The sequence below is a fragment of the Symphodus melops genome (assembly GCF_947650265.1).
Source record: "Symphodus melops genome assembly, chromosome: 1".
Classification (NCBI taxonomy): domain Eukaryota; kingdom Metazoa; phylum Chordata; class Actinopteri; order Labriformes; family Labridae; genus Symphodus; species Symphodus melops.
Genome location: NC_136691.1, coordinates 33032665 through 33044930, shown reverse-complemented (window position 1 = coordinate 33044930; position 12266 = coordinate 33032665). Strand labels below are relative to the sequence as shown.

General features: G+C 41.5%; 1 protein-coding gene across 1 annotated transcript in view; it reads right to left on the bottom strand.

Annotated features, from left to right (window-relative positions):
- cacna1ba (calcium channel, voltage-dependent, N type, alpha 1B subunit, a) overlaps positions 1-12266 on the bottom strand; it is a 139856-nt gene that overhangs the window by 86524 nt on the left and 41066 nt on the right. The window contains exons 4-6 of the mRNA XM_079368069.1: positions 8997-9088; positions 8478-8630; positions 6628-6815 (exon numbers count right to left, since the gene is read on the bottom strand). Of these exons, the coding sequence (XP_079224195.1) occupies positions 6628-6815; positions 8478-8630; positions 8997-9088 (433 nt within the window). The remainder of the gene's footprint in view (positions 1-6627; positions 6816-8477; positions 8631-8996; positions 9089-12266) is intronic.

The following is a 12266-nucleotide window of genomic DNA, read 5'->3' as shown; positions in this document are numbered from 1 at the left end:
GAGGGAGAGTACAGCCAATAGAAAAGCCATTAGCGGCTCTATTCTTCCCCTAAAAGTGTTAGCTTGAGGACAGCTATCAGTTTAACAGAAGTACACATGAACCACACCCAAACTGCCTGATGGACCGAGACAGAGCACAGAAAAAAGAGAGATTTAAACTGGAACTTAATCTATCTATTGTTCTGGTTGTTTAAAATCAAATTTGATAAACTTTGGTTGAAAGCTGATCTCAAGCTTTCCCTTTTTACAAAACCATCCAATCACACGCAGTAGGGTCAGATCAAACACCACGGCCATCGCATCACACATCTACAAATGCTGGAGAACAGCAGGAACGAGGTATTAATTAATCATGCTGGTCTGAGAGTGTCCCACATAGACTGTCCTCTCTCCGAGCCTTCGCCTTATCTAGAGCACAAAAACTCTACTTTGAGTAAGAAGTTTAGCTTCTGTGCAAACTCTGTATCTTAACAATAGGATGCTGCCCAACAACTCTGCTGAGGAACACTGCGCCTCTTACAGAGCTTTCCATCACTCCCAGATTTACTTGGAAATCCGTGTACTTCTAGCAATGAAAGATACAACAGGAAACTCAAAGCACTTTGTCTTTTTCTGATTTTCTTTTTTTAATGTTCAACAGGTAGAACTATCTATTTGTTGGGCAGACAATGACTGGCCAGGTTTTGTGGCCCAAGTTTAGAAACTGTGACAAATGCTGATGTTCAAAATACTACTTCTCTATATTCTATCCTTTTTTCATTTTGAGAGAATCCAATGTTTGCCAAAAACTTTATAAAAGCTAACATACCCAAACTTCCTCAAGTAAGAATGACACCACAGGATGGACAGATTTAGCTGCTGTGACAGTCTAAAGATCTAAACACCTAAAAGTTTCAGATTTCTAAATCTGTACCTAATTGGTCTTAAGAATGATTTCATTAGTTGTTTTTAACGCTGTTGTTTTTATGGTTTTCAAGCTGTTAATATAATTATATTTATTAATCTAATTTGGACATAGTGTAATGCACTCGGCCTTCAAATGTGCACTTCAAGGCTGCAGCCAATCAAATCCAGACATAGCCACAGTCTTTAGTCCCTCTCCTTAACACTTGGTTGCATATTATTTCAAGTCCCCTCATAGCCTCTCCTGTGGACCTGTTTGCTTCTAGAACTGAGTTACATGGCACCTAAGCTTTATCTGAACACCACATCTCTGTCTGCTTTTTCTGGTTTTAGATGCTCTTTACTGTGTTCTCCAGGTGTCTTGTGCATGTTTAGGCTCACATCTATGTGCAAAAATTCAAAGTCCACGGACTCGCGGCAACTCCTACGTCCTCATGTTATCCATGGCAACCACATGTAACGCTCAGTCCCGAGCCCTCCTGGTTGAAAATGGGTTTGTGATCCAAGCCCATTGGCTCGTTGTAGCAGGCACAAGCTCCCCTCGGACTGACCATAGCATTCTCAATATGGTAAAAGAGGCGGGAAATATCCGACAACAAAGCCAATCAACTGTCCAATTACGAGAGAGCAGATTGGCCGATCAGTCAGGTCAGACTCGGCTCACATGGGGACCCTCCCCCCCCCCCCCCCCCCTTTCTCGGTTTGTGAGGCATTCTGAGCACTGCACATACAGGCAGCTGTTCATTCGAACATTAGCGATTGCTAACGTACTTTAGTAGAAGCATAAATTAGATATATGAACCCCAAAAAGGGCATAATATGGGACCTTTCAACCTGCCCCGTGTCAGGTCTTGCATTTGAGTCCATCACCTGTCCTCCCTTTGGGTGTTACATAAGTAGGTTGTAGAGCAAAGTGAAACAGCAAGACCGGATGGAAAGCAGCAGTGAGTGGTCTGCTGTGTATGCTGTTGTTGCTGTCCTGGAGCTGCCTTGTAAACATCCTGCTCCCCAGAGCTTCTCTCTGATAGCATCGTAGAGTCTGCCTGCTGTGTCCGGGTGAGTAGATACTGAGTCACAGGGGGAGGGTTAGTGTAACCGACCCTTACTGTCTCTGACAAACACTGAGAAAATCTGAAGGTGAAGCAAACAGTGGGACAGTGAGCGGCACTGTTAAACACCAACAGACCACTGAGAAAACAACCAGTCAGCAACAGCAGCATGCTCGATGATTGAAAGTGAAAGTGAGACTCTGTTGTAGGGTTTTCACACTTGCAGAATACTCCTGAGAAAGGCCTGATATTTCCAGGAGGAGTTCCAGAGTTACTCCTGCCAGCCTCCTTTTTATTTTTTCCACAGCAAGTCCAAGTGAGCTGATTCGAGAACGCAGCAGGATATTGTCCGGAGAATTAAGCTCATGGGAGGGGGAGTAACGTTTCAATCCTGTGACTTCAGTTTGTCTGCCCACGACTGTTACAATCTCTGTGCATGTAATTGTCTTAACTCTGGAACCCCCCCCCCCCGGAGTTCATATTTAAAAACAGCCATAGAGGAGTTTGGTATGGACTGAACACACAAAATGTAAGGACCCTTTGCAGAACCCATCAAAAAGTCAAATCAGATTCGACTGGCATTTTTCATTGTGTACTGCTAAATGAGATTTTATTTCATGTTTTTTCAACTCCGTGCCACCTTATATAAGTTTTCATTAATGTTTTTGAAAAATTAGTGTCATTCATCAGTCTCTTGCAGTGTTTCTTGTTTCATGAGTTACCTGCTCTCTCTCAACCATTCCTATGCAGTTCATCTCTCTTCTCTTGTTCTCATCTCTGACCTCGAACAAGAGAAGCCAAAAGCAGAAAGTGCCGTCTGTTGGTCAAAGAAGGTACTGCAATATATATTTTTGTCAAATCGATTTGAATTGTCCATTTTTTTAATCAATTTTTTTAGCGTATTTTTGATAGTTATCAAAAAGCCAAAGTTGAAAGAGAGGAAACACCTGGAGAGAATAATTGTTTTATGCTCTATTTTATGTGATGGTAGAAATAATGTTGGGGTTTTTTTGTGCCCCATCAGAACTTTGTTTGACAGATAATCAGTTTTGATATTTCCCCTTTAACGAGACAAAACAGTAACAATGCAGCACGTGTCTAGATTTCTTCATCAGCTTTCATCACTCTGTCTGATTCAAAAGTCTCTGGTTTGTTCTCCTCCAACGTGGAGGTGGTAAACATTTCCCATACATAGACATGTGACAAAACAACAAGGCTGTCAGAAACCACAGTTTATGGCAGCGAGGTCTCAAGGTCTCCTAATGAGGAACTGACAGTCTGAGTTTTACCCTCCATCCGCCTCACAGAGTCACAGCGTTGGCAGAGACAGACGAGGAACCCGTCTGGCCGTGATGGATGGCCGCTTTGATGAAGAGGACACAGACGGGTCCCACAGCGGCAGGAAATGAGACAGCCGTCAATCCTCCCTCGACAAATCAATCCCAGTATCCACCAATCATATTCAACCAGAGCAGCAACCTGTGCCCGAGGTCAGAGCGTATTACCCGTCCCTCTGCGATCCGGCAGACGAGAAGAGGAGATGTCAAGGGATGGATGAAGGAGTGGTTTTAAAGCCCAACCCTACTGCAACGTATGGAGTAACTCTGGATTAACTACTCTGTCTAATGGGGATTGTTCATCACATGAACAATGACAGCAGCTGAGGCTGATGGAGCAAAGGTCCTAAATCTTGAAAAGAATCTCGGAGGGGAAAATGTTAATGGGAAGGATTATAAAGTGAACCAGAATCAACATAGCAGCTCACTGAGGAAAAGTGTAACTAGGACAGCAAGCAGAAGAAGAAGCAGCAAACCATCAATTAAGGCAGTCTAAATATTAAGTGCTCAAATAACCTCTGCACACATCAGCTCAGTATTTTCAATCAATCACTGAGATCTTTTTATTCTTCTTTTCAAAAGCCCTTGACTAAAACAACCTTCTAGCCAAGACCGCCCCATCCATGTTTTTCAGGTGACAACAGCCAGGCCTGCCGACTGTGTGTGCCTGCATAGAGAACAACATCCAACCCGCTTATACTGAGGATAATTTACAACCAAAAGATGGATTGAAAAACTCTAGATCATAACTTCTGATGTCTGAAGTTATGCTTCATGTTGCTGTCATTACATGTGTCAGAGCCACACACTAACATAATCAACTGGAGCATAGAACACGTTTGGTACTTATACGTGTTTTTAAACTCAAATATATGTTTGTCATGTTAGCAGACCAGGGGTCAGGGGCGGTGTGGGCTCCCCTTGAAATCTGATTGGCCAACCCAGGTGCCATCCCTAAAAATCCTAAACTGGGTTATTAGCCCTTTCAAAGGTTGTGTTAAAACCAATTACGTTGTGTTATAACGTAAATGTCATTGTTGAAGTTAGATATGTGGCCACCCCTTCACAAGTGGCCCAGTTTGGCCACCCCAGTCAAAAAAAGTCTGGACACGCTCCTGTTCACACACAAACAGTCATACAGTGCACACTGAATCCCCATTACTTGTGTTGACTTGAATCCTGATTGCCTGTCAGTGACATTTAAACTAGTTTTAAACAGAGTGTCACATAAAAATGTTTATGAGAAAGCTTATCTTGAGAGGAGATTATGATAAAAAGAAAAGTTAATTTGTAGTTTTGTTATGCATCAGTGTTTCTGAGTCTAAAACTTTTCTTTCTGTTTCTGTTGGGAATCGATTATTTGACATAAAGAAGCATCAAAGCAGCATCCTCCATCTACCACGCCTTTTCTTGCTCTCAGCAACCAAACCACCATCGATCGCTCCTCTCAAACTCTGTTCCTGTATCAGCACGACGGGCAGAAAGTCACTGATAAACACACATTCTTCTTCCCACTACAACTGTTTAATTATTTAACCTATTGCATAATAGTTTCCCTGGTACAATACAAGCCTGAGTTTATGCAAATGGCAGAGCGCAGTGATTTGTTTCATGCTAGCAGTCAGATTGCTGTGTTGTGGTTCTAATGGGAGCTGTGGCTGTGTGAGTCATCCTCCGCAGGCTCTTATGCTCTTCTCTAATCATCCCCGAGAGGAAAAGAGGGAGGGGAAGGAGCAGTCAGGAAGAACAGTGCTGTGTCTCAGGAAATGTCCACAGACCAAGCTGCATGCTGTCACAGACTGTTTACCTTCTTGATCAGGGCAGTAAAATAAATACATGATAATTATTTCTTAAAATGTCTCTTTATGGCTGTAAGAAACTGGACAATAAAATCTATGCATTCCACTTATATAGCTTTTGTGTCTGCGTATTTGACAAAATGTGTTTCCTTGGGATAGCTTATCAATTAAAGGTCACATATTATCCTCCTTTTCAACAAGTTGAAATAAGTCTCTGAGCTCCCCAAAACATGTTTGTGAAGTTTCTTTTTCGTTTTTTTTTGTGTTGCTAAAAATCCACTCTAATCCTGTATTTGATCATGTCTATAAACCGCTCTATTTCAGCCCTGATCAGAACAGGCTGATTCTGTGTCTGAAGCTTTAAATGTAAATGAGCTGTGTCTGACAACGCTCCTCTAGAAAGGAATGTGGACTGTGTCTTCTCGCTCCATGGCCAATTATCTACAGTAAGAAGAAGCATCTAGCTGTGGGAATGTCCCCCACCTGGGGGAGGGGTTGCTGCCCTTTGTGATGTCACGAAGGGAAAATCTCCTGACGGCCTGTTTGAGCACACATGAAAAGTGGAGCAGGCAAACGACGGAGAAGACAAAGCCTTTATTCATAGTTGGGGGGTTTTAGACAGAGTAGGGACACATTAGTGTCAGAAAAACATGATAAAGACTATTTTGCATAATATGTGACCTTTTAACCGATCATTTAGGTCATGTATTTATTAAAAACAATCTTTTTTTAAGTGATCACTAAATTAAACATAATTATTATCTCTCAAGGTAAAGATATCTAATTAATCTAGATTGGCATAACATGTAAAAACCTGCCTTTCAATCCAAACAATGTAATCCAGTGTAGATGATTTTCCTTTTTCTAAATGGATGATCTGCTGTAATCTAAAGTGCTAAGTGCAGCTGAAGCAAACTGGTAAAATAGAGAGAAGGGAGACTAGGGGTCGCATATAACTCATCTATAACAGCAAACTATAAAAGTTTCTTTACATCTTTTTAGTAGCTGAGGATCTAAACTCCCTCAGAGAACATCGTCAGGAAAAAACATAAATAAAGAATGATACAACCAAGTAAAATGAGAGTCAGCTTTGTGACGCTGACAACACTGATTTGAGACTCAAACAAACTAAATGGACCTGATTTACCCTTTTGATCTGACTTAAACTCTTCAGCTCCTTCCTATTGTAAAAAGTCCTTTTCTTGTGTTTTTGCAGAATTTAGGCTTAAAGCTAATGATGCTTCTCAGTAAACTAAGTGGGTGTAATTGTCATGACTTCCACCGACTAATAGAATAAATAAGAGAACAATAGTGATGATTAAATTTAAGGTTGCAAATTGTTTACAGTTGGATAATGTAAAACACTTAAGACAGCAATAATAAATGAAGAGTTATTATTAAAAGCTACAGGGAGCCAAAGACCAAGAGATCCCTTCAACCTCTAAAATTCAACGCAGTAAACTCCACCCAGCTGGTACCAGTAATCCTTACTGACTCTGACACACGAGGGTACCATATAGTTAGTGTGAGTGGACTCACGTTATAGAGGATGTCCACCCATCCCTCCATGGTGATGCACTGGAACACTGTGAGAACAGCGAACAGGATGTTGTCAAAGTTGGTGATGCCGAAGCTTGGGCCGATCCAGTACTCCTTACAGACGGTGCCGTTAGCGCAGGTCCTCGCCGGGGCCTCCAGACCACAGGGGAAATCAGCTGCCTGCTCACCTGCAGCCACACACACACACACACACACACACACACACACACACACACACACAGTCACAAACCTGTCAAGGTATTTTTAGAGAAGGCTGGGGATATATGCTGAAGTTCTTCTTGTGCTGAGAAGCAGAAGATACTTCTTACATCTCATTTCTGATACATGACAGACAGTAAAGCATGATGTAAACTCATTTAACCCCATTTAATTTCAGTTTTCATTCAGAATGAGTTAACCTTTAACCACAAACCAGAGACTGTCATCTGGACACATTTTGATCACAGAGAGAAGCACATTTGATTCATGTTTTCATTTTTGTATTTAATCTGTACATTCGCTTTTTATCATTATGTTACCTCTGAAAAAGATTTCAGCGAGTTGATAAAGTGGAAACGTCGGTGAGTGAGTGTAACATTTTTTCAATTGTTCAACTGATTTTGTCTTGACGGAAAGCTAATATTTGCACAGCTCTCTGGGGAGGGTTTAAACTACAGCACATCTTTCAGCTCTTGATTACATTTTGAAAGGCTTTGGAGGTTTTCACATTTCCCCTTCAGTGTCTCTGTTTTTATGTCTTTACTTCATCATCTGATTTAAACTGTAAGTCTCCTCCATGAACATGTTCTGCTCTAAAAATAAATAAAGGAATAAAGATTTATTTTGTTGTGGGACTTTATTGGAGAGATAGGACAGTGGATAAAGTCAGAAATCAGAGAGAGAGAGAGGACATGAGGAAAAGGAGTCACAGGTCCGACTTGAACCTGGGCCGCCCGCCCGCTTGGATCACTTTAGCACTCGTACATAGGGCACATGTACTAACCACTGGCCCACCAACGCCCCTTTTTCTATATTATGTAAGGAACTTTACAATGTGTTGTCATTGTGCCATCATTTATCTGACTATACTTGGCTCATTGCCTTTGATTGAAGGGTGCAATCGATCCATAAACCAGTCAACAGTTTAATCAGACGTGTGCAACACTGATACAAATCTAGATTAAATTGTCTTCATCAACACAGCACATTGTGTATTTATATTCATAAATATCCTTCAGCTCTACAACTCCCTGTACTGTGATTCACTTCTTACTTACTGCTCATTCTTTTATTTCTATTTGACTGTATATTCTATGTATATATTTCTATATTTCCTACTGTAAAGACCATGTTTCCCATGTCTTCCAATAGATTGTATTTCAGTTAGATCAAATTTCAATTCTAAACAAAACAGACTTCCTGTACCACATTAGAGCCTTATCATTTCCTAAAAACTTCAGCTGCACAATGAAACACAATAGAAGGCAGAAGGATACATTTTTACTGCTAAATAAAACATGCACTGCATCCCAGCTTTCCCACAGAGAGTCCCTGTAGTGCTCTGAGTGGAAGAGTTTGAATACATTCAGCTCTTTGCATTTAAGTTATCGGTTGAAAATCCAGTTTGACTTCTAACAACCGCGTTCATGGTGGCATATCTCTGAAACCATGTGTAAAAAGGTCATTCTGCACACTTTGGGTCTGTAATGCTGCTCTGTGTTTTGGTCACTCTTAACGCTGCACCTTCTATCCTGAGCCGTGAAATAGGATTGATTAAGGTTTTAATCATATTATGGCGAGCTGAACACGCAGAGCCCGTTTATCTCTTGTCATCCTCTTACTCTACTCACCCGTGTCGACGCTGAAGCAGGTGCGGTGAAACTTGCCCATGTAGAAGTCAAGGCCGATGATGGCAAACATGAGGATGGCGAAGAAGAGCAGCAGGCCGATCTGCAGCAGAGGTACCATGGCCTTCATGATGGACTTCAGCACGACTTGAAGACCTGGTGAAGACAAAGGTTGTTGTGAGTCTTTTAAAACAGCTGTCTCTAAGGAGACTTAGGACTGCAGGAGCCGGGGATCACACCCCGACCCCCTTCGGATGAGCGATGACCCACTCTACCACTGATCCACAGCCCTCCCGAGTAAAGCTCACAGCTCCTTTTTCTGTCGATATTCTACTCTTCAGCATTTGTTCTAATCCCAACAAATCTGCTTTCTGCAGGCGTCGGTGTTTGGCCAGACTAACAACATCCTGACATCTCAGTTTGTATAAAACCGCTTTAACAGTGCTGTTATTATTATTATCATTAAGAGTGTAAGAAGTCAGAATACATGTGATAAAATGATGAAATGAGAAGCTGACTTACTTGGAATGCCGGAGACCAGTTTGAGTGGTCGTAGTACTCTGACTGCCCGCAGCGTTCGTAGATCAAAATCTGCCCCCACAGTGGCCAGGATCCTGCACACATCAACGAGAAGGAGAGGGAGAGATTATTTTAATGTCCTCTTATCAAATCCCTTATAAGGTTGGTACCAACTGCAAAGCAATAAGACAATGGGAGGAGAACGTTTTACACACACACACAATTTACACACCAAACCCTTATATCAGGCCACATGAGGCTTGAGGTTAAAAAAGTAACTTAAGACCTCTGCTCTTCATCTTTTTCACACTGAAAAATCACTTAGAAAAATGTTCAGATATTCAAATCTTGGTTCGTCTTTCCGGATGATTTAAATCAATGACGAAGCCTAATGAGGGGTGTTGTTTATGTGTCCATACAGTTACCATGCATTACTATAAAGTACTTTCATACATTCTCTGACTGCGGTCTCACAACTGATGCCATGTGTTTCAAAACGATTCAATCTGTCTTATTATAAAGATCAGAAGTATCCAAAAGTACAGAGGCTTTTCTTAAACTGCATCTATAAAAAGCTAAGAGTGTTCGAGAGGAACACGTCCTTCATATATTGCAGGAAAACTCCTGCACACTGTCTCCAGCATTCAGATATGTTCGCAACATTTCAGCACTAAAAGGTTGCAAACATATTTGTGCAGTTTAGACAGCGTCCGGGAGTTTACCTTCACAATGTTTTCTATTTAAACTGAGCGTGAACCAATAGGGGCCGAGTGGTTAGAGCGAGCGCACCGTGTGCAGAGGCTGAAGTCCTCGTCGCGGGTCGACCTGGGTTCACATTCAAACTGTGGTTCCTTTCATGCATGTCAAAATAGAAGTCCATAGAACAAAAAATATTGGGTCATTTGATTTGATATTTGTAGGTTTGATTTGGGGGCTTTTCGTTCCTTCATTGTCGAGAGATGACAGTGAATCCAGTCAGAAATGTGGACAGAGGGAGCTCTGTCAAAAAAGCCCCAAAATTAAACCTACAAATATCAAATCAAATGACCCAATGTTGTTTCTATGGACTTCTATTTTTGTTTCAGTGGTATCAGAAACAATATGATTTGATGTGTTTTACTTTACCAAAGACATATTAGAGATACAAATTCTGGTATCACATCGACCCTACTGCCTCTTCTGCTTTGTTTTAATACTTGCACGTTAATACGTTTTTCATCCTTCCTTTAGTCCTCTCCTTGATGACCACTGACTGTGAATACTGCAAACATGTAGTCTGCCCTGCTATCATGTTTAAACCCACTGGAGACGGTGTATCCCATCATATGACACAACAAACACTTGAATGTAATCAGAGTAGCTTGAATACAATCCTGCCGAGGCCTCAGCGGGGCTGCCAGCCCCGTTCAGTGTACGAATCAGAAAACACAACATGGACCACAGCAATGCTCCCCTTTCTCCTCCTCCTCATGTGTGTGTGTCTGTGCAAATGTTACAGAAAGAAACCCTGCAGTTCAAAATGTGAACCACTCAATCGTGGAGACGTTTATTAGAAGCTCTCTGGCTGCTTCACAGCAACAGCTCCTCTGTCTGTGGCTGCCGGGGGGGGGGGGGGAGACAATACAGCCACACATCCTCTGTTCGTCCTGCTGCTACCATCTGCCTGCGCCTCACGCATATTCAGTACGCTTTTCTTTCGGGAGAGGAATATGTAAGGCACTCTGACCTTGTGGATTTATATTCATGTTATGTTCAAATGAGGCGCCATCGAGCCACAGAAGATCAAAAGACGAGAAGTACAGTTTGCAGGGGTGCAGATGAAAGCAGAAGATGTGGCTTCTGTTTTGAAAAGGGAGACAGAAAAGGGTCTTCAAGTGAATGGAGAAGACCGAGTCTAGCCCGACTGACCGACTGCCCTGAAACATTAATATTATGCTGCTGCAGAATCACACTCTGAAAGGGGCTCGATTGTGATGCAGAGAAAAAAAAAAGGACAGATTCTTCCTTGACTTGGTCATAAAAATAACTAGAATACAGGCACACTTTGTTGGAGCCTGCAGCCAGAACATGGCCTTCCTTCATATTACAATAAGTGGACGAGTGTGATGGTCTGGATAGAAAGGGAGGAGAGGATATGTTGACTTGAGACTACTTGACTTCATTTTCCTAAAAAGCTAAATTTCTGTTCAAGCCTGATCCTCTTGAAAGCACATAACAGCCATAAAGGACTCTCATTATAATCCTCAGGGTGCAGTAAAAACAAGTTATTTCCAATCGTGACACCTGTTTCTGTGTCTGCTCTGCATTTTCACACTCCGTTTTTTTCATAGTCATTTCTATATAATTCTTTGTCTCACTGCTGATTAATCCATGTTTAATACCCTCTCTGCTGGACCTCTGCTAATTACACAAGTCTGAGAGAAGGATTGGTCAGTGTGTATATAGTAGAGGATCTAACATGTGAAAAAGAAATCACCTAACATATCTGTAACTAACAGCAGCTGTCAACTAAAGCAGTCAGTGTGAATGTTTTAAATTGTATTTAACATACTCGAAAGAGAAATTCTGCTTTACATACATACACACACACACACACTCACAAGCGTGCACACACACACACAGGCCAAATAGGAGCATTAATGGAGCGATGTCAGAGTGGAGATGCTTCATCCTGCTGTACACGGAGCATACAGAGAGTGCCTTGCTCAATGGCATCAGCGAGCAGACTAACTTCCATACTTCACGTCCACAGCAGGACTTGTTAACAAGTTTGATCCCGAAATGACCGGAAAGAAATCTTCCAACTTCCACTTAAGTGACAGAAACTTAGAATTGAATCAGAGACAACCATTTAATTATGTCACAAGGAACTCAAAGTGTTTATATTCTCAGTAAATAAAGAGTGGAAGCAGATTTACTGCGCGGTTGTTTTGTTTTGTTTATTTTGGATCCCCATTAGCTTCCGTATAGTGAGAGGCTATTCTTCCTGAGGTCCGCAGTTTTTACTGTGAAAATACAGTTTACACATTAATACTCTTTTCACACGATGCAAAACAATCCATAACATGTATCAACAATAACTAAAGAAAAATAAAGACATTTTACTTACATGAACCAAAAAAACCCCAAAAGAAACAGACAATCACAAAGGCTTACAAGGCAGCTGGACTGGATCCTGTTGCTGTGTTCAGGTTTTCATTGCTGTTGGATTTACTTGCTTATTTTCTTTTCAACTTTGGTGATTAGCTCTACAAGTAAAGATCTTATGTGTTT